The sequence below is a fragment of the Gossypium arboreum genome, chromosome 9 (assembly GCF_025698485.1).
Source record: "Gossypium arboreum isolate Shixiya-1 chromosome 9, ASM2569848v2, whole genome shotgun sequence".
Lineage (NCBI taxonomy): Eukaryota > Viridiplantae > Streptophyta > Magnoliopsida > Malvales > Malvaceae > Gossypium > Gossypium arboreum.
Window position 1 is genome coordinate 80098134 of NC_069078.1, and position 27379 is coordinate 80125512.

At 32.3% G+C, this 27379-nt stretch overlaps 4 protein-coding genes across 5 annotated transcripts; 2 read left to right on the forward strand and 2 right to left on the reverse strand.

Annotated features, from left to right (window-relative positions):
• Nucleotides 1–718: 718 nt before the first annotated feature.
• Nucleotides 719–3049, forward strand: LOC108456154 (probable protein phosphatase 2C 23). The gene is made up of 4 exons (XM_017754752.2): nt 719–2115; nt 2207–2320; nt 2442–2706; nt 2785–3049. Exons 1-4 carry the CDS (start codon nt 913–915, stop codon nt 2901–2903), a joined length of 1701 nt encoding a protein of 566 aa, XP_017610241.1. The 5' UTR covers nt 719–912; the 3' UTR covers nt 2904–3049.
• A 779-nt stretch (nt 3050–3828) lies between these two features.
• On the reverse strand, nt 3829–6990 carry LOC108454810 (dol-P-Glc:Glc(2)Man(9)GlcNAc(2)-PP-Dol alpha-1,2-glucosyltransferase). Of its 2 annotated transcripts, none has more exons than XM_017753391.2 (8): nt 6700–6990; nt 6506–6594; nt 6053–6242; nt 5357–5630; nt 5050–5187; nt 4743–4947; nt 4507–4649; nt 3829–4410 (listed from the first exon to the last, which is right to left on the reverse strand). In XM_017753391.2, the coding sequence occupies exons 1-8, from the start codon at nt 6787–6789 to the stop codon at nt 4151–4153; spliced, it is 1389 nt and encodes a 462-aa protein (XP_017608880.1). In that variant the 5' UTR covers nt 6790–6990; the 3' UTR covers nt 3829–4150. The 2 variants fall into 2 exon arrangements, with proteins under 2 accessions (XP_017608880.1, XP_017608879.1); XM_017753390.2 differs by having other exon boundaries at nt 5909–6242.
• A 946-nt stretch (nt 6991–7936) lies between these two features.
• On the reverse strand, nt 7937–10006 carry LOC108455710 (actin-like). The gene is made up of 4 exons (XM_017754246.2): nt 9792–10006; nt 9306–9699; nt 8370–8983; nt 7937–8260 (listed from the first exon to the last, which is right to left on the reverse strand). Exons 1-4 carry the CDS (start codon nt 9849–9851, stop codon nt 8195–8197), a joined length of 1134 nt encoding a protein of 377 aa, XP_017609735.1. The 5' UTR covers nt 9852–10006; the 3' UTR covers nt 7937–8194.
• A 14863-nt stretch (nt 10007–24869) lies between these two features.
• LOC108456114 (cyclin-dependent protein kinase inhibitor SMR3-like) lies at nt 24870–26016 on the forward strand. The gene is made up of 2 exons (XM_017754712.2): nt 24870–25154; nt 25250–26016. The coding sequence occupies exons 1-2, from the start codon at nt 25152–25154 to the stop codon at nt 25706–25708; spliced, it is 462 nt and encodes a 153-aa protein (XP_017610201.1). The 5' UTR covers nt 24870–25151; the 3' UTR covers nt 25709–26016.
• Nucleotides 26017–27379: the final 1363 nt, after the last annotated feature.

A 27379-nucleotide genomic window follows, 5' to 3' on the forward strand; every position in this document is an offset into this window, starting at 1 on the left:
TCCTAAAAAGTTGTTTAGGGTAATATAAAGAATTTACCTAAATTAGGAAATTAAATAAAAAGCTTATTTCTGTTTATTTATTTGTTTTAGGTATGATTCGTGAATATTTGGCAGTGGGCACAAAAGATGGAAGAACCTCGAAAGCAAAAGAAAAATATTATTGTGGTCACCATTTATCTTTTCTTTCTAGACTTTTCGATATTTAGTAACTCTTTTTCAATTTAACCCAACAATCATTGCTGCTCTTTACATTTCACTTACTTATCTCACAGCAAAGTATAATCCTTTGTAAAACATAAAAACAAAAATTTCTAGTTTTAATAAACTAATACCAAGTGCTTAGTGCGTGCACGTTTTACCCTTTTTTTTGTTCTTGAATTTGACAAAATCTGAGATTTGTGAAGCAATAAAAAGAAGGGATAATTTGATAATAATCAAAATTAGCTGTACTTAAAAATCAGTTTTCGTATTGATTTATTTACTTTATAAAGTTAGAGGCCACTCGTAAGAATCTCAAGCCTTTTGACTTTGAGATATCTTCCATCACTCACGCGCTGTTACGTAGTCAACTCCCTCCGTTAATTTCTAAAATAAATCAATTTGCAATTAATTATAATTTTTACAATCCTAAACCCGGTTTTCTTTTGCTCCCTCATATTTTTTTACTTTTTCAAATCAATTTTAAAGTCAAATCCACTCCAACTTAACATCAACCCCAAATTTTACTTTTAAACACACATTCAGACCATACTTCTGTTTCTTTCATCCTTTCAAATACAGCCTGAATCTTAAAAAGTCAACTCCCTCTTCTTTTTTTTTTTTTTGAATTACAGTCTCGTATTCTCTTCTCTTCTATTCTTACAGCCTTAGAAGAGGGAAAAGAAAAACAATCACCTAGAGGAATATTAAGCCATGGGAAACAGTGTTAGAAAGTTAAGCCATTGCTGTTCTTGCAATGGCGGAAGCCTTGAAATGATGATGACGTCTCACGTTATGCCTCACCCCTCTGAAGAGTTCGTTGGGCATTCTTTTTGTTACGTTCGACCCGATCCGACTCCTCTCTCCTCCTCCGAGAACCAATCATCTTCTTCTTCTTATTCCTCCACCACAACAACTACGACGACTTTTCATTCCATATCCGGAGCTTCGGTTAGCGCCAACTTGACAACGGTTCCATTGGCGGCGGCGTCTTCCACGTTACCTGATAATCGTTCCTCCACGTTCAAAAGTTCTGAGTTAGTTGCTGGCCTTACCTTACAACCAGTGCCACGTGGCAACCCCCATTGTTGGTCGGGACCAATGGATCCTGGGTTCTTGTCGGGTCCGATTATTAACTTCAACAAAACCTTGTCTAATGGTGGTTTTAAGTCAAAGAAGAAAGGTTGGCTTTTTACCAAGAGTTTCAAGAGAACAATATCAGATAAAATGCTTAAATTTTTTGTATCAGATAAAGAATGTTCATCAGCTTTAGAAACCAAAACTAATAATAATGATCCTAGCAGTAGGGGGACTTGGAGTGTTGCTGATGATGATGATGGTGATGGTTATCGGTTTTCAATGAAAAGTCAGAATTTGCAATGGGCGCAAGGGAAAGCAGGTGAGGATCGAACCCATCTCGTAGTTTCAGGAGAAGAAGGGTGGATCTTTGTGGGGATTTATGATGGTTTCAGTGGACCGGATGCACCTGATCATTTGCTTAATAATCTTTTTGATGCTGTGTTGGAAGAGCTTAAAGGGCTGTTATGGAACGATGATAAGGCCGAATCAGATGAAGATATGGGATTGGGCTCTTTTGAAGATAAACAAATTTGTGGGAAAAGCAGTGAAAGATTTGAGCATTCTATGAATTCACCGATGGAAACTTTTCAACATTCTGGTGTCTTGAAAGCACTTTCAGAGGGTCTAAATAAAACTGAAGAGACTTATTTAAAGATGGCCAATTTAAAACCCGAGTTACATGCAATGGGTTCTTGTGTTTTGGTAATGTTAATGAATGGGGAAGATGTTTATTTGATGAACGTGGGGGATAGCAGAGCCATTCTAGCACTGAAAACAGGGTCCTCTAATTTGATTCCTCTTCAGCTTACAATGGATCATAATGTTGATGTTGAAGAGGTAATTTTTTTCTTCTTTTTGCATTTTTATGTTTATTTCTTTGCATTTCTTTTTCAATATTAAACTCAAAAGTGTCTTGTCCATACACCAGGAAGTTGAGAGAATCAGGCAAGAACATCCAGATGATGATGAAGCAGTTGTTAAGGAGAGAGTGAAAGGATATTTGAAGGTTACTCGAGCTTTTGGGGCTGGCTTTCTCAAACAGGTAAAAAGAAAATCAATGACAAAACCATTATTACCAAAGCTTATTGTTTGTTTGTAAGAAGTAGTTGTTGCAAAAATATGGGGGCTGATTTGGATGTTTTTACTCTGATTCTTTTTGGCAGCCTAGATGGAACGATGCACTGTATGATATTTTCAGAATCAATTATGTTGGAACATCCCCATACATCTCTTCTTCTCCTTCACTTTATCATTATAAACTAAGTCCTGATGACAAGTTTTTGGTACTCTCATCTGATGGACTCTATCAGTACTTCACCAATCAACAAGTTGTCTCCGAGATCGAATGGTTCATTGCTTCATTTCCCGACGGAGATCCGGCGCAACATCTCGTTGAACAAGTACTAATTCGAGCAGCTGAGAAAGCTGGTAAATATTTGTTTTATCCTAAACATGTATTATATCATCCAAGGAGTTAAACGAACTTGCTTTGGTGGGGTTTTGCAGGTCTTGAGTTCCATGAATTGGTTGAGATCCCATCAGGGGAACGACGAATGTACCATGACGATGTTTCGGTAATCATAATTTCTTTAGAAGGAAGGATATGGCGATCATTCAGTAAATAGATCATAATAATTATTTCAATCAATTTTCCTCCTTTTGTTAAAGTTAGGTGCAGGTGTTTTCATGTAGGAGTTCATTAGTCGGACTAGTAAAAATCTTTGGAAAAAAAGAAATCATCCATCAATTGATTAAAAAAAAAAGAAAGAAAGCCTAAATGTTGGATTTTCATGGTTTCGTGAATCGTCTTTCTCTTTGAAAATGCCATATGCAAATTCATTTACAAGGACGAATTGAAGGAAACATTGATGAGTTAGAATCTGAAAGTGGGTTTGAAATGGAATGGTTAAAAATGAAGTCATGTGATATCTACTTTCCTACCAAACCTATCGTATTTGAATCCAAGTTCTTCAACTGCTTTTCTGTCATCTCTTTCACTGTATTCTTCTTTAACTCAAACAGAAATTAATTGTCAATTACTATTGCTGAAGTATTAAGCGTTGTTTAAAGTCTTGTTTACACTTAAGCAAATTTGACCAGTGGTAAACTACGTCATTGCATACTTAACGCATGAATTTTTGAAAAATTAAGCACTCCCAAATGATTGGTAGTTAAAATTTTAAAAAATACTTATTAACCAAATGTAAAACTCATCTCATTTGTCCTTTATATCTTCAACTAGTGTTTTAGTTTATAAATGCAAGGAATAGACCTTTCGCAGACTTTCTGGCAGCTTTACAAAAAGTCAGCCAACATGACTTGGGTGGTTAGTCCTGAGTCACAAACTCCAAAAAGAAAAATTCACTGTTAGAATATGACCAATCGAGAAGACAGAGCTGGTTGGTTAAAAGCCATTGTTTTTAACATCTCATGACATGTCGAACATCTTTTGTCGATAAACCTGAAAACAAGCATTTTATCTAAAATTATCTTATCTACTGCCAATGTATCCATGGAAACAAAGGTGAAAAGAAGGATGTTATGCACACATTTCATGATTCATCTCAAGGATATCAGACAATTATCAATGAAAAAGACTCAAAGAGGGACAAATATCCGTATAGGCAACTGAAAGAGCCTTAACTCTTAACATGTTTACCATTACATACCATTTGGTTACAAACTGCATATCAAACATGAAATATCCATTTGCTCGAGATGAATGGTAAGAATTACAACAAGTAATACAGGGTTAATTTTAGATGCCAACACATGAATGAAAGGGTATTAGTTCTCTATGATCCAATGACGAATACTGCTATTAGCAAAACCTGTGATGCTTGTCTTGTTTTTAGCTTTTAGTGTTTAGTATCTACCATATGAACCTCTGGACCCCGGACTCATGGTCCCAGTGGAATGGCCGAAACAAGAACATTGTCATTGTAAAGGCATTCAGGACTGTATATAGAATCCCTATGAGAAGCCAGCTTTGGCTGTCGTTAATACTGGTATGAAGGATGAAAAAATAGAATGGTATTGTATAGTATCTGAACTCAATTAGCGGTGCAGGAATAAGAACAGCAGAGGTAGCAAAGAAATATACCAATGTCCAGATTCTCCTCCGAGTTTTACCTGAGAATGGAGAGTATTTTGCAACCTCAGAAAAGTCGGGACATACTTAAGTTAAATAACACAACATAGTGAAATGTCATAGTGAAATGTACTAACCCAATAATCGGAAGATTGATAACCATGAATAAACATAAAATGGCACCAGAAGATATTTCATTGACCAATGAAATTTGATGATCTTCTTCCAAAGATAGAAGGTATAATGCCGATTGTCAGCAAGAAGATAAGGATGAGCAATGCTGAAACAATCCATTAACCACATGAAGGAACAGTAAGTTTTTCATCGAAGTAATAAGAAGAGTACAAGGAGTTCCACGTTCAAGTGAACCTACCTGAAAAAATGGACGGAAAGGAGGCTAGCAATAGAAGCCAAGAATAGAAGGAGAAATCCAAGCAGCCTGTTTTTCCAGAATGATTGAAACAAATCTAGGGCATGACCTATTGTGAAATGCAGAGGAGCCGCAAAAAGAGCGGAAACAATGCTAAAATACATTATTTGTGCAAAATGTGGAGAAACTGCATGAGCTTCTTTTGCACCTGCATTATTAAAATGTGTAGAAATTGCATTATTAAGAGAAACCGTAAATAAAAAGAAAAAAAGGAGGTAAAAGAACCATATAGCATTAAATTGAAAGATACCAAGAACTACACTTCCATTCCAGAGGAGAAAAGCAACAAATGCAAGTAGTACAAAAAAGAATGGGCTAAAGGAGACCAAAAGCTCCCACTTTATGCGCCATGAAGACAAAACAATAGCTTGAATCTCATGAAGCAGACCTGCATAAATGCCAAAAGGACATCACATTAGCATAAATGACATTTTGCCCGGCACAGAGTAATGGCTTAAACCTTATGAACAAAGGTTAAAGCATACGCTTATAACTATATACCTTACATGGTTTTACAAATTAACTAACAAAAGTAAGATCAAAGATGTCAAAAGAACCTAATGTTTGGGATGCTGAAGAGGTGTTTGAAGGGTAAAAGATGTGTTGATTAGCCTTTGAGTTTCCCCTGGACTTTCTTCTCTTCAAGTTTGAACTCACATTGACACTGGTATTGAGAGCCGACAGATTGGTACCCTTGTTTGATGCCTTTGAATCATCTACTTCCACACTATCTTTTTGATGTGCCATGGTTATATCAATGACCCCAGAGCAGGCAACAAAAAGCATCCATATAATATTCGTCTGTCGAATAACAACCGCCATTGCCCCAAGCTGCAAGAGCACAGATGGAAACGAGTAAAGCTCTACATGAAACAACAAAGAAAAAATATATGACAACATCAAGGTAAATTTGAATCTATCCTAAAACTGTTTGATTTGGATGTCTTTTTATAGCAAGATTACTAAGTTAGACAACCTTAAGAATAGCTTACACTCAGTTCTCTATATGCAAAGTGAAACATAGCTAACTAATTTTGTCCCCGGGCAGTGTGTGAAACTTTTATCATTTATCGATGGCATAATAAATTTTTTTAAGGCGACTCATTTACCAATGCACTGAATAGATATTTCTTCTTCAGACATGCAAGATACATGGCGAGCACAGCAGTGAGTGATGCAACATCAGTATAGTAAAGAAAAGTGAAGAACCAGTGGAGTGGATACAGGGCTAGAACTGTTGCAAAAAGTGTTACTTTTCTATCATCAAGAGCTGGCCTCAAGTGGGTTATTATCTCATAGACTATAATGCTGCACAGTACTGCTAAGACACCATTTACAGAGCGAAGAACCGCAGTGGAGCAAGCTTCCGGGAACGATGGAGCCAGTTGTAGAACATACTTACTCGGAAGCAAAGCAGCAACATGAACAAGTGAAAGATAGTATCTGTAGAAGTATTTCTAACTTAGTGTGTAATAAAAATATACAACAGTTGAGCAATAGAGACAATAACCCATCTTTGCAGAAGGGAAAAGTAATTCCTAATGCGACATCAAATAATCCAATTGAAACAGCTAATTTCTTGCTCTGTTAGAATCATTCATTTCATAAAAAAACAACCCTTCTACAGTTCAGTAAAGTGAATCCCAAACTTCATCTAAACAAAGGAAAAGAATGAAACAGAGATTAGAGAAGAAAAAGAGCATTACAGGCCAGGTGGGGTAGTGATCATAGGATCCCAGCTCATGAAATCGCCATTGCAGTATTTTTGAGCCTGAGGTATGTGGAAAATCTCATCCTGCCCACATGAAAAATAGGTAATTGACTCAAAATTGACTATTTTAGTAACAATTAACATCATTAGAAAGAATTAGGAAGAATTAATTTAAACAGGCAGTCTTACCATGTAAGGATCAGGAACAATGCGATTGACCAGGACGGATACGGGAATTACCCAAAGGCTCACTATCGCCGCCGTCGCTATTCTACCCATATTTTCTTTTCGCTTAGTAGCAGAGTTCAGATAAATCCCAGTAATATTTCAAGGAGAAAAAACCTATCTACCATCAGTCAACAAAATGAGACGAACAGAAGGATCAATTCAGCTCTAGATTGGGCGCGCCAACGCCAAGACCAGGCCCGGTGTTGCAAATCTTTTCACCAACGGAAGAAAACGATGCGTTTTGTTGTGTTATATGGTGCTGATTGCTGACGCAAAACGAGTCGTTTTTTCTTTTGGTTAAAGTTCTAGGGATGTCCCTGTATTATAAAGACTGAATCAAATTAGTCCATAGACCAATTTAGTCACTATACTATTTATTATAAAGAATCAAATAAGTCTAAATTATAATAGAGTTAACATCTATGTAAAAATATCTTGAAAATTATTCTTCTATTGCAGTACAATTTCAAACAAAAGATTTTATTTACAAAATCATAAAATATAAAAAATATTAAATTTGTTAAACAATAAATGATATTTTTTAAACAAGAAATGTTAGCTTGGTTTCAATTTGCCCTTATTTGATTATTTCTAATAATATAGGAACTAAATTGACCTATTTAGTAGTAGAGGGATTAATTTGGTCTGGTCCCTAGGCACCTCTCAAGTGTATTCACCTTTTCTTTTGGTACCCTTTAATCTTTAAAGTTAATTACACCAAAATCCTTAAACTGTGACCCTCATTATAAACTGGTCCCTAAACTATTGAGCTTATATCAATTATGATATTTTGTTATTGATTTTATTAATTTAACTGTTAAACGACACATTAGATCTTTTGTGACATAATTTAAAATGAAAAATTTAAGAAAAATAAATATTGTAAAATGGATGTTTAAAACCTTAGTTTTACGGTTTTCAAAACTTTAATAGAAGCATAAAAGTCATGTGACAACGTTCTATCTTTTTTTTTAAATCTTCATTTTAAATTTAGTTAAATAAGATTTGATGTATAATTTAATGATTAAATTAACGGTTTTAATTACGAAAGGACTTAATTGATATAACATCAATAATTTAAAAATATAATTAGAATGGTTTGAAGTTTAAAAACAAATTATAATGATACCAACAGCATTGAATGTAAAAATATGCATAGCACAATATAGAGCCAAAAGAGATGGATATACCCTTACAATTTACACAAATAATATTATATTGCATATAATTTAATTGTTCATTCGTAAAATGAATGGTAGTTAATAAACAAATTTAGAATAAAAAAGAAACATATAATATGAATCAACATGCACAAAAATCAAGTTTGTAGGGAAATTGTCCCCCACTGCTAAAAAGGAAAATGAGAATCATCCATCCTTTTAAGGTTATTGTAAAAAACCAATACTTAATCCTATTGTTTGTTTGTTTGTTTGTTTTTGTTTTTTTGTGTTTTTACTTAAAAACATTTTCGATGCACAATTGAAGGGCCAGACTCGTCGTATTCAGCTTTGGCAATCCACATCTGCAGTCATGGAAAGAAGTAGGGTTCTCTGTTAGAAAATGTTCGTAAAATTCTCTATTAGAAAATGTTCGTAAAAATGTAATCGAATATAAATGCATGAAAAACATACTTGTTGGAAAGTGCTGAGGGATGCCAATATGGAACCCCCAATCCATACACTATACTTCCTCTCAGGTGGAGCAACCACCTTAATCTTCATGCTACTAGGAGCTAAGGCTGTGATCTCTTTGCTCATTCTATCAGCTATACCGGCGAACATGGTGGTACCACCACTAAGCACAATGTTGCCATATAAATCCTTTCTAATATCAACATCACACTTCATTATAGAGTTGTAAGTTGTCTCATGGATACCAGCAGCTTCCATCCCAATCATAGATGGTTGGAAAAGGACTTCTGGGCATCGGAATCGCTCGGCCCCGATGGTGATCACTTGCCCATCAGGCAGTTCATAGCTCTTCTCAACTGAAGAGCTGGTCTTGGAGGTTTCTAGCTCTTGCTCAAAATCGAGGGCAATGTATGCCAACTTTTCTTTTATGTCTCTTACAATCTCCCGCTCCGCTGATGTGGTGAATGAATAACCACGTTCAGTTAAAATCTTCATTAAGGCATCGGTGAGGTCACGACCAGCAAGATCAAGACGCAAGATTGCATGGGGAAGTGCATATCCCTCGTAAATAGGGACTGTGTGGCTGACACCATCTCCAGAATCAAGCACAATACCTACAATAAACAAAAAGATAGAATGTACGGAAATCCCTTTTGTCAATACGAAACATGATTATATTTGATGAAATGATTGTGTAGAAATATAGACATTAATTTTCAGTACATCAGATGCCACCTCATTACAAATATAATTTTTTGATGAGGTGATATCTTAGAACATCAAATATATTCTTGAAACTTCGTCTCCCAATTGTTAATATTTGTTGTCTAAATGATCAACAAGATAGATTATGCAATTAAAACAAGAAACGAAGAATGAAATGGGGAGAGAAAGTTTCAACATTGAAATTGCTACCAAACAAATCGAATGGCTTACCAGTTGTACGACCACTAGCATAAAGGGAAAGAACAGCCTGAATGGCAACATACATAGCAGGAGCATTGAAGGTTTCAAACATGATTTGGGTCATCTTCTCACGATTGGCCTTTGGGTTGAGAGGAGCTTCAGTGAGGAGAATCGGATGCTCCTCTGGAGCGACACGAAGTTCATTGTAAAAAGTATGATGCCAAATTTTCTCCATGTCATCCCAATTGTTGACAATGCCATGCTCAATTGGGTACTTTAAAGTTAAAATGCCACGCTTAGATTGAGCCTCGTCCCCTACATATGCATCTTTTTGTCCCATTCCAACCATCACACCAGTATGACGTGGTCGACCAACAATGCTAGGAAACACTGCTCTCGGAGCATCATCCCCAGCAAATCCAGCCTAAGAAACAAAATTTCAAAACTAGATTAAGTCCAAGCGCTAAACATATTATTGCTTTAGCACTTAAAATAATAACCAATCAGGTCAAGTACCTTAACCATCCCTGTTCCATTATCACAGACAAGGGGTTGAATGTCCTCACCATCAGCCATCTTTTGCAACCTGCGATATAGTTTTTCTCAAAAACAATGGACAGAATAAACAAAAAGGATAAATGTTTGTTTTTTGAGAAAATGAAAATAATTATTAAAAAGTTTCGAGAATCAAAACGGAACTCCGCCCTATACAAATGAAATTGCGACTTAAATGTACAATAAATTCGCTATCACGTAAATTTCAAACCATATGTTTGAATATTAGATCTAAGGTCTTGGTGATTGGGGTCAAAATGATCTGACAGTTATAAAAGACCCACCTGTCATTTTTGGATTGTAAGTGGACGATTTTGCCTTTAATTTTATTTATTATTTATTGATGGGCCATTCTGATGTGTAATAACGAATGATTGAGTTGTGTCTCCTACAATTTTCCATAGACCAAATCAGATGGTGTTTGTTTAAGTTTGTTACGATATATTCAAATTACTTATAAAAAATATCTTTTATCTCCTTAAAAATATAAATACAAAAGATTTAATTATTGTGATAAATGTGTTTCTATTCATGGTATGTTTATCACAATGATAGATATTTGCAAATGAAAGATCGATGTGCAAATCTATGACGATATAGCCTTTGATGGATCGTTTGGAGCGGTTTTGGAGCAGCAATCAGCGGTGTGGCGAGGGGACCAAGTGATGGCTGGTTGTTTGGTTTCAAGATGGCAATAGGTATAATTTATATTTTCCAAATTGAAGCGAAAATAGTTTTTTAAGGGTTGAAACTAGTCAGGGATAAAGATTTTAGACAAGTTGAATTAGAGAGTGATAATACTTTGTTTATTGAGATTTTTCAAACTGGACTTGTAGTAATTAACAATGTCGTTGAAATCCAAATGATCAACGACTTGTGTTTTAGATATTAGCAAGTAAAATTCAAGAACATTCGAAGAACTAATAACAAAGTGACAGATCGCTTAGCCAAGATAATTAGTGATGATATCGATCGTTTAGTGGTCCTCGAAAATTTATCATCCGAGATTAAGATTTTATTAGAAGAGAATATTCGTTTAATTGTTGATTTGATTTTTAGAGTTGGCCTATTTTCCTTCTTACAAAAAAAAAAAAAGGTTTTTGTTGAGTTTTTTAATCAACCTTTTGATATCTTGATCTTATTTTATTTAAGCTTAATTCAAACAGTTGGTCTACTCCTTTTATTTGGATTAAGTACATTAAGTACTTAATTATTATTTCTGTAACTAATGCTTACCCGTACGTTTATATCCGTTAAAAAAAAAACTTTACAATCAATTAGGAATAGACACACCATTAGAACTTATTTTCTCTTAATTTTGCTTGAAAAAACGAAAAAAATGTTAAAAAAATATCACAGTTCCTCCTGTCTTGCGACATTTGCCTTAGCAATGGCAGCATCTTTAACAATATCAAGTTTTCATTCACTTGCCGCCTTATCTTTTTTCCAGCAGCACCACCTAACTTCTCCTAAATTCCTTTTTTCCAACCTTTCCATTTCTCTACTTTCCCTCCACCTCCAAACCCACATTCTCAAGCCCATTTCCATTCTCCAAAACAACTTTCATCTCATCCGCATTTCTACCAGAGTCAAGCTTCCTGACGTAACCCTCTCTTACTTTGACTTGACGGATAACTCTAAACCACCACTATCTCCTCCTTTACTGTTGGAAAAAAAATCGTCCTCTTTGTCGATCGTCTCGAGCGCTCGCCTCCTACATGTTCCCAAAAGCACTTTCTCGACTTCGCAGAAAAGTCGAGGGAACTCAGAGCCAAATGGGTCAACACTATCGCTTGCATATCAGTAAATGACGAGTTTGTGATGTGAGCGTGGGAGGAAAATAGATTTTAATGACATGGTGATTCCTAATTGGTTGGAAAGTTGTTTTTAATGGATGTAATAGTAGAATATTAGTCAGGAAAATAAAGTTTAGATATCTAATTCGATAAAAAAATAGTTTAAATATCTAATTCAAACAAATGATATAGTTTAAGGATCAACTATTATATTAAACCTTATATTTATTCAAGGGAAAAAGGTTTTAATGAATGTTGAGAGAATGCAAATAATTTAGAGAAAATTATAAAATAGTCATTTATTTATGGCTTAGATTATATTTTGATTATTAAATTTTAATTTATTATATTTTGATCACTAATATTATCAAGTTGTAATATTTTGATCACTGTGTCATCACACCTAACATTAATTGTAACACCCCTATCCTGTAACCGTCGCCGGAATAGGACGAGACGTTACCAGAAATTAGAAATCGGATCGGAACAGTAAAATTTTAAACCTTTTCTTAAATAAAAGATCATTTTTTTATACAACTAATAGACATAAACAAGGATCGAATTTAAAACTTATAAAAGTAAACTTCCATAAGATGCCATATTCGCATGGCTTATATACAATAGTCAAAATATCATTCTATTTATAGTCTATCCTATACATGCCATAAGCTAAGTCCAAATCACATGATTACTATAATAGTAGATAGTGTGACGAAGTGCTGACGATCTCCGAGCTAATAGTAAGAGTCAACGATCTACAAAAATAAATAGAGAAACATAACATTCAAAGTAAGCTTTCATAAGCTTAGTAAGTTTTAAGCAATTTAAACAGTTGAACTTAAAAACAAACCAAATGTTCGAAAGCACATAACACTTTCTGAGTACAATACTATTTGGCTGATTATGCACAAACACATATCATTTTACTCCGTTTATACTCAAACTCATATAAACATAGTATTTACAAGCTTCCAGATTAACTTTAATTCTTTCAAATTTCACTAGTGTATCATTTCTTACCCACACTTACTTTCAACATTCATAGATAAATAGCATATCGAAAACTATCTTGTAACTTTGCATAATAACTGAATGCACACATATACAAATATATATATGAATTTACAACATCTTTTCATATGCTTCTCATTACACATTCTTAATTCCCGTCAGATCAATCTCACATATAATATATTTATATATCACATACCTGAATCACTTAATGTGTAATATGAGTTCAATTTATCATCTTAGCATAGGATCTCATAGTCATATACTTTATCAAATTCACTAACACTTGGCCTGCGAGGTATAAAACACAAACATAACACCAGCACGAAGGCTATGGGACTTTAAACTTAGATATAATACCAGCACTAGGCCTGCGGAATTTAACCTGGATATAATACCAACACGAAGCCTGCGGGATTTAACCCGGATATAATTCTAGCATATAGCCTGCGAGTCTTTAAGCCTGGATACACATCAAATATCATGCATATTTAATCATATATTAACACATCTCATTCAACATATCACATTAGTAGTCATTTGCTACATTCGGATATAAGCTCCATATGAACACCATCATTTACATTTCGGTTCAAAAGTCATACATAAATATCACATATCCATTTCACCATTCAAACTTAACCCATAGTGACCATTCGACTATAAGTCATATACATAAATTATTTATTGCACAACTTAATTCAAGTAGAACCAAAAGGTCACAATTCACCTAATATATACATATTGCTCACCGATTCATACACAACCTTTCAAATTAGCAATTATAAGTTGGTTCCGCACATAGCCCATCTTTATCGATAATTTACGTTGGTTTTACCCTTACTCACATATATGACATAGGCATTTTTACCTATGCTTCTCAATTCACATTCATGATTCAATTGCAATCGATTTAACATGCATAAGTACATATCGCATACCTGACCAACTTAATGTATTGAACGAAATCGATTGTTGATTTAACACAAGGTCTCATAGTTGAACATAAACATGAAACCATTTCTTATATGTTCGATTCACATCAATCATCAAATTCATTTAATTCACAGATACTTAATTAGGTTATTCGTACCTGAATAATTTACTTTACGGAACGAATCCACATATCGTATTAGCCCATAGTCTTAAAGCACCACACTTTTAATAGTTTACCTCATCGAAGTTCACATTTAATCACTTTAGTGCCAAGCCATATTTGGCTACCACAAAGGACTAATAATAATAATTTTATACACATCATGGTTTCCTTTAGATATTTAATAATCACAAATCGTGATATCTCTACTAGTACATATATGGCATAGTTTATTCATTGTAACACTCATTTAGTGCATCAAATTTCCAAATCCAATGCAACTTAAGCATAATAGTCATAATCGGCTTATAGCCTTAAATCATTACATATTCGGCACATTAACCAAATAAAATTTACATTCTCCTTGCCATATTAATTTAACTCTTAGGCATATAAAAGGGAATCAAGCTTAAACACTTAAGAACTTACCTCGAATGTTGCCGAACGATTACAACGGCTATTCGATTACTTTCTCTTTTCCCTTATCCGAATTTGTCCCTCTATGCTCTTGAGCTTAAATTCAAAGATTTTAAACTAGTCATTATTCGACTATTCAAGCATCACTTTATAAATATAATATATATATATTCGAATTTCACACTTACTGATCATAGTAAGCTTATAAGAAATCAATAAGCAACTCATTAACAAATTTTTGTCAATGTTTACCACATAATCATAATTTCACTGCAAGTTGTCTTCCTGAGCAACAGTCACTAAATCATTTATAACTGGAGCTACAAAACTCCAAATCAATTACCGTAAAATTTCCCTGAAAATAGACTCATATATCTTTTATCCATAAAATTTTAAGAATTTTTAGTTTGGCCAATCAATACAAGAATTTTCTTAAAGTTTCCCCCTGTTTCACTGTTTGACTACTCTGACCACCCTTTATTACGAATCAAATTTCTAATTGTACAGAAGTCAAAATATGTTCTCGTTGATTTCATTTGAAACTAGACTCATTAAGCTTTAAGTACATAGTTTATTCATCTTCTAACTCCACTCTCACAATTTATGGTGATTTTCCAAAATCACATTACAGCTGCTGTCCCAAGCAGATTTATTACAATTTATGCACATGTGGCTAAAACAAATTGAACCATTTTGAACACAAATATCAACTAAAAATACAACCATTTCCATATGTATATTTTTACTCATGCAAAGACCATAGCCGAATCAACCATAGATACCACCCAAATCATCAATTATTTTTAACGCACATAACACATAAGATTAACTAAAACTTCATTCACTTATAAGATATTAACCCTAATGAGCTCATAGCATGATCATACATAACTGAATTCAAGTAGAGAAATAACCACAACCAAAACACAACTAAAACCAACTTAAGAATTTAGCCATTTTCGCATGGCTTGTATATACATTCATTCCTAAATAACTGACTACAAAACCGGACTATACATTATACCAAACTTACTAGCACACATAATCTTTGACCGAATGTTATTAACCCAAGCCACCCATATTATTCATTAAGACATCTTCAATGACCACATTCGGCACCCATAAAACACTTACTAACAATTAAGTTAAAATAAAAATTAAACATAACTTCACCTTGCTCAACAATAGTCGATTAAGATTTTTGTCCATTTTAACCGCTTATAGAAATTTTATTTAGTTCATACTCATCTATAACTATTTCTAATCACATACTACAAAACATCATCAATTTAACATATAGGAACATAACCGAATGCTTCATGTATCACAAACTAAAAAAATTAACCCATGGGTCACGTTATAAGCATCAAAACAAACTCAACTTCACAAAAATTCCAAAAGAATCATATGATATCATACCTTAATCTATACATTCTCCAAATTAATGTCTTAGCTCCCTTTTTCTTTTCTTTTCTTTATGGTTTCAGCAAATTGAAAGAAAGGATCATGTAACTTTGTTTTTATCACCATTTACTATTATAAATTCATTATTTCACAATATAAAAATCATTTTATAATAAAATAATTATTTCTATATTAATTATATATATAAAATTCCCACCAATTAAAATAAAAACAATAGAACCCATGATTACATGCATGTTGGCCGGCCATTTACATTCAAAATTGGTCTATTTGACATGCAAGTCCCCCATAATACTAAAACATAAAATGTTTGGCTACTACACATTTGCCTATCCCATTTTCAAGGTTTCTCAACTAAGTCCTTTCAAGTAAAATTCCCATTCATAAGACTAAATTAAAACATCAAATTTTTCACACATGCACTATCACACATAGAAGTTATGCAAATAAATTTTAAATAAATTTTTGACTCGGTTTTTGTGGTCCCGAAACCATATTCCGACTAGGGTCAAATTAGGGCTGTCACATTAATAGTGTTATGAAAATTTGATTAATGATGTTAAGAAAATTTGATGTGTCCCAATTAATACTAACGTGGCTTTTATGTCAGCACCACATAATTTAAAACTTGTTTAATTTTTAAAATTTTAAGGGAAAATTATACCAACAGTCACCCAACTTTAGGGTAACTGACAAAACAGACACCTAGGTTTCATTTTAGTCACTCAACTTTCGAAAAGTTTCAAAATAGTCACTGACGTTATAAAAAAGTAACAAAATAGTCACTGATTAACAGTTACCGTTAGGGTGTTAATGGGATTGCTAACGTGGCAAGTTAACCAACTGATGTGGCAAGTTAACTTGCCACGTTGGTAAAGCTGCTCCATTCTTCTTCTTCTGCTGCTGCTAAGTTGGTTGAAATAATTATTAACACCAAAGGATAGTATCTTCTGAAAAACCTTCATGGTTATGCAATTGGGGCTTTGGGTGGCTTACTTGCAGTAACAACACCAGATTCAGTCGAAGCTTTGTTGGGTGCACCTTAAGAATTTTGCTTAGGGTTCAATGCCTCTGCTTCTTTTGGAGAAGACCCTTTTCGCCCTTCACCGGCAACATTAATCACCACTTTTCTTCCTCTACCATTTCCCTCCACTATTTCTTTAATTTTCAGTACTTCATCTTATCCCTTTCAATATTTTTCACTCTTACACATAAGTCTAATGAAAAAACAAAGTTCTTGCAGGAAAAGGACATGCAAAATGAAGAGGGGACTAAAGTGGTTAACACAAAGAATTTGAACCCAAATACAGAAATAGAGCATTCATAAAGTTCCATTAAGGAGTTGGAGAGCAGGAGATTGACCTTTGAAAGGAAACTGCTTGAGTTGCATAGTCTAAAAGAGAAGTTGTCATGCATTGCTTATTTGCAGAAGGATTTAACTGGCAAAACTGTAGAAATTGGTAAGCTCAATTTCACAATTTCTGCACTTAAGGCTGAGATAAATGACCTTCAAGAAATTATAAGGCAGGGTAACATGGAAATAAAGCAGTTAGACATGGCAAAGCAATTGATAAAGGAATTACAGAGGAAAAATAGCAATGGTAGCCAGATAAAGGGGCAGATAATTTTGCTTGAAGAGCAATTATCCAGATTTACAGCCATTGAAACCTCTATTGGAGATGCTTTGGTTAAGAACAGGCTTGAAGATATTAAAAATATTGAATTAAAAGTTATTAAAAAGAGGAGGAGAAACAAAGAACTTGAGCTTGAAAAGAGGGAAATTTTTGTTCTAGGTGCATGACATATTAACCATTAAACCTTATTCTTCTTTTTCTCCTCCTCCTCATCTTCTTCTTTTTTTTCTCTAACCCTAAAATGATGCTGGTAGGGTTGTTAAAGTGAGAGTAACAGGCCAGTTGGACTATGTTAGACGCTGTCACCTACTATGTCACTTTGTTGTGACGTTTGTGACGAAAAACTGCAAAAAAGACTATTTTGTAACTTTTTGAAAGTTGAGTGACTGAAATAAAACCTAGGTGACTGTTTTGTCAGCTAACCTAAAGTTAAGTGATTGATGTTGTAATTTACCCAATTTTTAAACTCTATCTTTTATTATTATTATTATTATTATTATTATTATTATTATTATTACTCCTCTCTCGTCTCTCGCTCTTTCTTTTTTTTTGCTTTTTTTCCCTCTTCTCCTCCCTTCACAGCCCTAGCCGCTGCCGTTGAACCCACCACCGAAGCTTCAATCAAAGGCCACCAAAATGAAGATCTCTTTCCTCTCTACCTCTCTCTCAGTTTGGAGCATTCGAAATCGTCTTGAAAAATCCCTAAATAGACACAAAAGCTTCGAACTTTTTTGGCTCCGATCTCTGATTTGTAATATGTGCTTCCTCTCACCAACAGCCAACATTTGACTGTTAGGATTGACGAATAAAGAACCCAAACCCCCTGAACTTATCAAACCCGAAATGCGTTGTGCTCCTCCCTTCCTTCCCTTTTTTATGTTTTTCCTTTTTTTTTTTTCTTTTTGATTTTCGTCTTTGCTTGTAGAGTGAAGCTCTGCTGCTGGTCGCTAGTGTTGATGTCATGGGTGATGGTGATGGGTGGAGGGTTTGGACAGTTAATGCTATGGGTTTCGGGGTTTAGGTTCTGGGTAGTGTGAGGATGGTGAGCTCTGTTGTTAAAACATGAATATAACTTATATTTAATTTTTTAATTCTACTTAAACTCCTTGAATCTCTCATCAATAATCGGCTCATATTTGCTATCGACTACTCTTAACTGTAGTTAAACAACTTTTTAGTGCTTTTTAGTGCATATTATTGCAAAAACTTCTCAGAAACATCTCGGCACTTTTCTTAACATTCTTTTTCAACGATTCCATAATGTGTAAAGAGACCAATGTTGGTCTATGTTTTTTTTTTTTTTTTGTTTTTGCAGCAAAAAAGTTATTTGGTCTTTCATCGTAAGTTACAAAACTTTGTTGGTGGATTCACCATATATGCCATGTTCCTTCTACTAGTTAAAACAAATCAAAATTTGGAGGTCTGTTGAAGATCCATGGCTTTGAAGGTCTGGTTAAAGAAAGAAGAGAGAAAAAGAAAGGAATGAGAAAAGAACGATGGAGAGACGAGGAGGAGAATAGAAAAAAAACATAACGGAAAAAGAAAAAAACAGTTTTAAATTAATTGGTGCTGACCTGGAAGCCACGTGAGTATTTAATGGGCCACGTGAGATCTACTTCAAAACAAATGGATGCAAAATACATACTCCAGCTTGAATTTTACCATCTCTAACTACATCCTTTAAAAATCTATCAAGATTCTGAACTAGTACAAAGATGATGATGATGATGATGATGATGATGATAAAAGGGCGCCTTACATGTTGAAATCCTGACATGCCAATGCCTTAGTAACCCCATAACAAAGAGACACGACATAGTGGACGTCGTCACTTTGAGTACTCAAACAAAGAGGTACGAAACAACAAAAATAAACCACCTGACAAATTGGGTCAAGGCATCTTCCAAAACCAAAAGTTAGGGAATCTATGTTGCTGCAGCAGACAGTAGATCCTCATCACAAATACATACTTAATTTCTCTATTTTATATAATGGAACAGTTAGATCAAATGATAATTAGGGGCGGATCTTTTAAGGGTTGTAGTTAAAGAAATTAGAGACCCCCCCGCTTTTTTTTAAGATTACATGTTAATTTCTTCACAAAATTATATGTATATGTATTGTATTTGTCCTTGCTGTGTATGTCTTGAAGAAGGTGACAGATTTCACACTATTTTCGTAAAAGAACTTGATGTTTACATCTCAATGGAGTCGCCTTTCCAAGGACATGTTCACCTTTTCTTTGTCGTTTACATGCCTACAAATTTGTGTGGGGAACAATAACTACTCTTTTTCAGCCCGGTAATTATAATGTTACCCATCCATGTATTACAAATGTGAATTAACGGTTTGTAGCATTGTTTAGATCTCTTATACCATGTCTGAAAAGTGTAACCAATAGAATCATATGGCATATTGTTTTGACTGTTATATACAAAAATTATGTTTTCATACTTTGTTGAAACAAGGTTTAGAGGTGGTTTATATGATTGTTAAAAGAGTATTTAACGAAGGTTATGAAAGTTTGGAGAGTTGAATAGAGTTTCAATAAGGTATTTAGTATTTTGAAGATGGATGAAATTTATATAAAGGAGTTTGGCGTAGACTCTCTTTACAAAAGTGTCCTGTAATGTAAGGTTATGGAATGTTACCAAAAGAGCCCTTGGAGTGCTCTATTAAGATGTGTTTTAGTGAAATTGGCCCTACTTCCACAGAGTCAACAACAAATCTTTTAGAGATTTTATGAAACTTAACTCGAAAAATCTCTAATTAAAAAAAATCAAAATTTTGAAATGTTTAGTATCTAATTAGAGATTTTATAGCACTATCACCATTCAAAAAGTAAACATGATGTTCTCTTGAGTTTTGAAATGTTTTTATATATACTTTTATAATTTTTGAGTTATTAAAACTATTTTAAATATTCACACTTTTATAAATTTTCAGGGTTTTATTGAAAATATAATTTTTTTAGTTTTTTATGTACTTTTAAAGAGTAAGGACAAATTGAAAAATATATATATTGAGAGAAAAAAGTTATTTTGCCTTCTTTATAATTGCAAAATTGGACAAAAGGGTTAGGCCTTTTAAACAAACAAAAAAATAGTAAAATTTTAAATTTAAAAGAGTATAAAGACCTCTGACATATTTAAAATTTTTTCTAACAAATTTAACTTTAAAGTTATTAGAGCTTGAAAATAGCAGTGATGATAAAATTAAATAACTTAAAATTAATGGTGAAATATGTGTTTAGATTCAAACGCAGAGAAAATAAAAAAGTGCATTAAGGACAAAAATTTATGCATAGCTAACTTATATATATTTAATAATATTTTAATGATAAGATATTTATTTTATAATTTTATTTAAATATTTTAAATAATGATAATTTATTAAAAAATTTTAAAAAAATGGCTAAATGAAAAAAATTAAACATAATTAATATAAAATATATTTTTTAGAAAATGAAGAAATCAGTTTATTTTTTCATTTCAATTTCAAGATGTATAAAAAGATTGTGTCGTTTCTAATTTTCTTTTTCGTAGAAAAATAAATGAACAAAATAAAAGTAAATAAAAGTTAAAGGAAAAATGAGTTAAATGGGTAATTATAATTTCTAGGGGAGGTCATTGGACCTTTTTCCAGTTGTAGTTGATTGAAATTCCAATCACAGATATTCCAAACACTTCCAACATTGGTGTGCGTTCAGTGGAATCTTTTCTTTTCTTTGATTCCCAATGCACTGAAGGCAACCGGCCATTGATAATTAAGAAACTAAAACCAAACTAGAAACGAAGATTTTAAGGGGGTTTTATTGGAAAATGAAATTATTTAATATAATATTTGGTATTTAAATTTGATTTTTTTTAATTTGGTGTTTAAATTTAACTTTTTTTCTTAATTTGGCACTTAATTTTTTCTTTGTTCGATTTAGTACTTGTCAAATGTTTTACAAATCACTCCAATATACTAACAATGTTATTTTTATGAAGTAGTAAAATAATCAATGTATGACCAACATGTGACAAATGATATGATATATTTTTGTACTTCAGATATTCAATTACTTTTAGTTTTAGTTATGTTTATTAATTGAAAAAATGAATTTATTTTAATTTGGGGTTTAAAATTATTTTTTATTTAATATTAATTGCTAAGTATAATTCAATACTTATTTTTTTAACATGAATTTCCTTTAATATTGATAATATTTTATAGTATAACCAAAAAATTAGTGTTTTATGTAATTTATACAATATTTAACAAATTTTAAGTATTAAATTGAACCTAAAAAATTTTAAGTATCAAATTAAAAAAATATATCAAATTTAAATACCAAATATTATACTAAACGAAATGAAGAAAAGCAAGTGGGAGTTTGAAAATTTTGGAAGAGAGTGTGAGGCATGGGATTATATGGGACATACATGATAGTTGAGAATGGGTGCAAAATCATGATCCATGTGCTTTTGATATTGACATGCATGCAATTATAGTTTGTATCAGAAGAGTGCGTGTTGCACCAGTTTTTCTTCCCCACTTAATCACACATTATCAAACTAGTTTTCTTTTTCTTTTTTAACATGTATCTAAAATCCATCCTTATCTCAAATCCCATTTTGGATTCCATCAGATTGTAAATAAAATCACATGATAAATTCTGGTTGTGAATCTGGTACGGTAGAGAATCAAAATTTAACTAACATCATGTGGGATTAGTCCAATTGGGGAAAAGAAGAGTGGGGTGGTAAATTTCTAACTTGTAATGAACTAAAATATGTCCACGTGTGATTAGTGTAATTGGTGATGGAGGAATCTCTTGAGTTGATCAAGTTTAAAATACAAGGTGGTGGTGATGATGATGATGAAAGCACCGAAGAGCAAGGGCGGTCCCTTGGGTCAAAGCATGAATATCGTAAGTGAAAAGGGAGTAAAGTAATAAATATCAATGTACTTAACTAACATTGGGTTAGTTTTAGAGCTTTGAAACAACAATATGATGTATATAAAAAATAATAGAAGTGGGGCTGGTAATAGTGGTTGGTTAAGGGAGGCTTTACCAAATCTCAACTCCTTCCATTTTCTGGGTAAGGAATCCAAAGTTACTGCTTACTCATCCCCCTACGACTCCGTATCAGTTACCCCACTTCCGCCCCTTTCCTAACGCAGATTATATCCTACTAGAAACTATAAACTTTATCATGTGTATATAAAAATATCATATTATAAATAATTAAATACATGGTTTGAAATTAATTAATAATAATAACAACATATAGAATATGTACGATAAAAAAAAATTAAATTATAAATAAAAAAATTTAAATACATGAATATATCGATTAAGAATACTAAATGAATATAATTATTTATGATAGTGTTGTCATCAATATTGAGTTGAGGTCAAGTTAGTTTACGACACAATCTCAATTAACCAACAACATTATTAATAAAATAGATGAAATTAATAAAGTATACATGATAAAATTAAAATGTATAAATAAATTAAAATAAAGTTTTGGTCAAGTGGTGAATTTAAAGTTTTTTCAGTATAATTGATTGACATTGGTTAAATCTCATCATATGCATATTATTTATTTTTTAAATAAAAAGGCTATAATACTCTCAAATAATATAACGTATTTTAAATATAAAAGTCTTTTCTTTAATTTTCCTAATCGAATTGGTATCCGATTAATTCGTGATACCAATTTTTTAGAATATAACAATATTTAATATTAACATTAGATGTTTGGATGACATTTTACAAGTCACACAACCGAGCAAATGTTAACCAACAGCACTATTTTTTTTTTTGGTGAAAATTAAAACAAAATTACATCAAATCAAAATATCAACATCACAAGCTCTATCTTGTTGAAGAACTCCCAATATTTAATTAGGAGGCTTATCAAAAATATGTAGGCTTGACTTCCATGTTAGATAGAGTTTAGCTAACCGGTTCGTAACTAAATTTTTTTTTCTGGGCACGTGACGATTCCACCACTATCGTTCAAAACGCATAATCCTTTGTATCCATCTCCTTTTCGGTCAAGATCTTAATCACTTCTAAGTTGTTGGTCTATATTATGGCCTATTTAATTGAAGTTTATTTTTTCTTCAAATTTTATGTATTTTTGAAGAAATAAGGTGTTGGTATTGAAAGGAAGTGGTCCAATTTGTTAAAAACATACAAGTTGTTTAATAAATTACTTCATTAAAACAATATTTGGGTCGCCTTAATGGCTCGAATATAAGATGACAGGCCACATTTATTTGACCTTTAAGCAAAAACGAAAACCAAAAATAGATAAAATGGAAATTGACAACCTTCTTCCCTTCCCCGCTGCCTGAATCAAGCAAAACTGAGATAAGCCTACGCAATTAAAATGAGTAGGTTTAATACCTATATTGGCTCTACTATTATGGTGAAAATTTCACTTTGGTCCTTTTACTATTTTTCGGTCACTATACCTAGTCATATTAGCCCCTTGACCATTTTTTGTAAAAAAAATCCGACGTGTTGAAACATCGGCCTCTTGACAATAGACTTAATGCTTGTTTTTGCTCATGTACTATAGTGAGAATACTATTGTCCAAGTATTTGCATGGGCGAGAGGATAACATGATGGATGTAATGAAAGTGGAGGGAATAAAGTGATCGAAAAATAATTTTAAAAAAAAAGTCAACAATATAATAGAGGAGCCAAAGCAGGTATTAAACCAAATTATCATTAAAAATTATTGATTGAATTTATAAATATTGATATTTGAAGAAAAAGCATATATACCATTTGCTACCAAATTATAACATTGTGATCCAACTAACAAATAACCACGATAAATACTAACAAGTTCTAATTAAGAATCCACATGGCTATGGTTAAAGTTTGCCCAACTAAAGTATTAAAGTCAAATTTTGCATATATAGAAATCCCCTAGAAAATTATGAGTTGGTGAAGAAAATCCCATGTATTAAGTTATTTGGTTTGACTGAAATGTACTAGGATTTTTTTTTTATTCAACATTTTCCGATACCACACGAATGGAGAAAAGTTTGATTCATACATTGGAAAAAGACAATTATTGATCATCAAACCTCTATAATTTTCATTGATTATTATTTTGAAAAATAAAGCCAAATAGCCAATTAAATCGAATTTGGTTCCTTGCTTGCGATTGCAACATAAATAATTGGTAATACTCGTATAAAGTCAAAGTTTGTTGGTCCCTTGCATGATAAAATCGGAATTGGCTCATAATATATGTTCATGAAGTTTTACATGCTATTAGAAGTTTATTTATAATATTTGTCAACGAGTATATCTATTCCTGTAAATAATTGTTTTTAATATACTAAGGTAGAATTTTATCGATTGAGTTTTAATTTAATTGAATGAGATTTTTTATCGATGCAGAATGACAGTGAGTAAAGATTATAGATAAATTTTATGTATTGTATAATGAAATTATTCAAAATATATATAAAAATATTTAAAAAATAGATAAGTGATGAAAGAAATGGGGAGTAAAAGTATATTGGTAATGGATTATAAAAATTTCAAATTGACATTAAAATCTATATCCTCAATTGTTAATCACATGCATAGTTTGATGGGAAAAAAGCAATCAGAAAAATAAAAAAGGTAAGTGGGCAAATCAAAGGTATATTATAATTACTGTTATTATTATGGTTGTGAAAGATATACTTGAGAGAGAAAGAGAAAAAAGTAAATGGTTGGTGGTGAATGTGGAGGCTTTCAAAGCCAGGCGAAGGATCCAATGCACAAAAAGTACTAAAAACTCTCCCTTTATAATCCTCTTCCTCTCTCTCTCTCTCTCTCTCGCTCGCTCGCTGGGTTAAAACTGTTTCGTCCTATTTTCTCTCTTACTCAACTGTAGAAACAAAGTCTGGAATTGTACAACTCCACCAGGGGGAAGGATGGTGATTTGATGATTTACCATATTGCTTTATGTTATACATTCTCACCGCTTTTTATCTGTTTGCACTAATGTATGTAGAATTGCGGCTGCCTGCAGGTTTCCCTTGTCGGTATCTCGAGTTCAGAGACGGCCGTAGTCAAAGGTGGTGAAGAAGGAATGGAATTCGACATTCTGAAACGACCCCTACCGGTGAAGTGCCAAACTACAACCTCTTCTTCTTTTTCACCCGGTAAACAACAAGAAGAAGAAGGAGAAATCAACGTTAGAGCAGCTGGTGAGGGGAAGGAAGAGAAGAAAGAAAAGAATTCCAAGGAAATAGATGATGATGATGATGATGGGTTTAAAACTCCAACATCTACGGATTCCAAAATCCCAGCTGAGCAGAAACAATGCCCGCCTGCACCTAGAAAACCCAAGCCAAATAAAAGAAAAGCATCATCGCCTACCAATGGTTCAACCGCAGTCAGGAATCCGCTACTGCTGGATCTTTCGGAAGAGCTCGAGTCCTTGAGTCACAAGGTCAAGAAAAAAACTCGAACACAAGAGCAGCAATGATTTTTATTCATTGTTAGCGGTATTAAGTACACACCCATCAAACATTAATAACTTAATTCTTTATTTGTATTTATGGGAGTTCATTGTTTTTGCTGACGGTGAAGATCATGATGATATTGAAGCTTATGATATAATGTTGGTGTAAAGTTAAAAAATATGGAAAAAGATGAAATTGTAAGAAAGTAGAGATACTAAGAAAAAGAGATGGATATATATATAGAGAGAGAGGACTTGCAAACTTTATCTGGCAGCTTGTTTTCTACTCAAGGTGTCATATGCTTCTTTTTAGAGAAGAATTTGTTCCTGCATTTGCTATCTTTGGTTTTAAGCTTCTAGTTTAGTTCTCTCTTTTTTTTTTCTTTTTTTTTATTACTGCTTTTATTTATTTTTGGATTTAGATTTCTCCATCATCCACATGTATTAATGGAATTAGAGAGCCTTTACCTTTGCGTTGGAAATAAGTACAGAAATTTATGCAACCACTCTTTAAAAGTCACATTCACTCTATATTACTAATCTCTTCTTTATATTAAACTATGACTTCTTTTGTATCTAAAATAACAAGTAGAGGCGGATTGAGTTATAGTTTGATTAATATAAATATTGTTGTCAATATAAAAGTACGTGTGTTTAAGTACGCTGAAGTGTATTATCTTTCTACTTATCGGTTGGAGAGAAACTATAAATAATTCTAAGTATTATATAAAAAAACTCAGATATTATCAAAACTTATATTTCTCACAAGTTTTCTTTATTTTTATGTTTTTATTGAAAATATTAAAAATGTAATTTTAAAATATTTTTTTGTAATTGTTTATTCACTTTAAAATAGTTTGGATTAAATTGACAAAAATTGTAAATCATGAGAGTTAAAAGAATTATTTTACCATTTTATAACATTTTTAATGACAAAATTAAAAGAGAGGCCAATACTTTTTAAATAAAAAATAACCACTCAATATAGAGAATAAATTTTAAATTTAAGAAAATATACAAACTTTATCCAATTTAAACCTAAATTTAATCCAAAATTAGCATATTATTTTCTCCAATTGATTTGACTTTTAATTTATACTTCATGAAACACATAATTTCGTGTTGTTGACCACTATTAGAGATTGGAGCTGATTTGTAATTTAAAAGGAAAAGGGTTTAAAGTTGTAAAAGTTTTTAATTTTATTTAAAATTAATAATTAAATCCTTATTTTTTATTTAATTGGGTACTTAAATTTTCAAAATACATCAAAAATATTTTAAACTTTTTAAACAAAGCAATTAGGCCATTGGTTTTTTTTCATTCAATTTATTAAAATGTATCAAAAGGTCATTTGACAATGACCGTTGAAGCTAATCGTCCCTAATTTTTTCCGTTTAAGCCACCACGTCGTAACCATGTCATGACATGTGGCAAAAGATTATAAAATTAAAAATCAATAAAAATTATAAAAATATTAAATATTAATAAAAATATTTAAAATTATTAAAATTAGAAAAAATTATAAAATTGTAAAAATTATAAAATATATAGAAATATAGAAAAAATTATAAAATTTTATAAAGTCATAAGAAAATTATAAAAATGTAAAGAAATGTAAAATTCATAATAAGTAATAAAATTATAGCACCAAAAAAGAATTTTATAATTTTTCTATAATTTTTATTAGTTTTTAT

Bases quoted from the DNA above. Each gene is read 5' to 3' on its own strand.
- LOC108454810 (XM_017753390.2), bottom strand. From the start codon at position 6,789: ATGGGTAGAATAGCGACGGCGGCGATAGTGAGCCTTTGGGTAATTCCC. The intron at 4,948-5,049 runs GTATCTTTCAAT...TTAATAATGCAG, and splicing joins GAATGGAAGTGTAGTTCTTG to GTGCAAAAGAAGCTCATGCA. The intron at 4,650-4,742 runs GTAGGTTCACTT...GGATTGTTTCAG, and splicing joins CTTTCCGTCCATTTTTTCAG to CATTGCTCATCCTTATCTTC.
- LOC108456154 (XM_017754752.2), top strand. From the start codon at position 913: ATGGGAAACAGTGTTAGAAAGTTAAGCCATTGCTGTTCTTGCAATGGC. The intron at 2,116-2,206 runs GTAATTTTTTTC...TCCATACACCAG, and splicing joins ATAATGTTGATGTTGAAGAG to GAAGTTGAGAGAATCAGGCA. The intron at 2,321-2,441 runs GTAAAAAGAAAA...TCTTTTTGGCAG, and splicing joins GGGCTGGCTTTCTCAAACAG to CCTAGATGGAACGATGCACT.
- LOC108455710 (XM_017754246.2), bottom strand. From the start codon at position 9,851: ATGGCTGATGGTGAGGACATTCAACCCCTTGTCTGTGATAATGGAACA. The intron at 9,700-9,791 runs GTACTTGACCTG...TTTGTTTCTTAG, and splicing joins ATGGAACAGGGATGGTTAAG to GCTGGATTTGCTGGGGATGA. The intron at 8,261-8,369 runs GTATGTTTTTCA...CCATGACTGCAG, and splicing joins CCCTCAGCACTTTCCAACAA to ATGTGGATTGCCAAAGCTGA.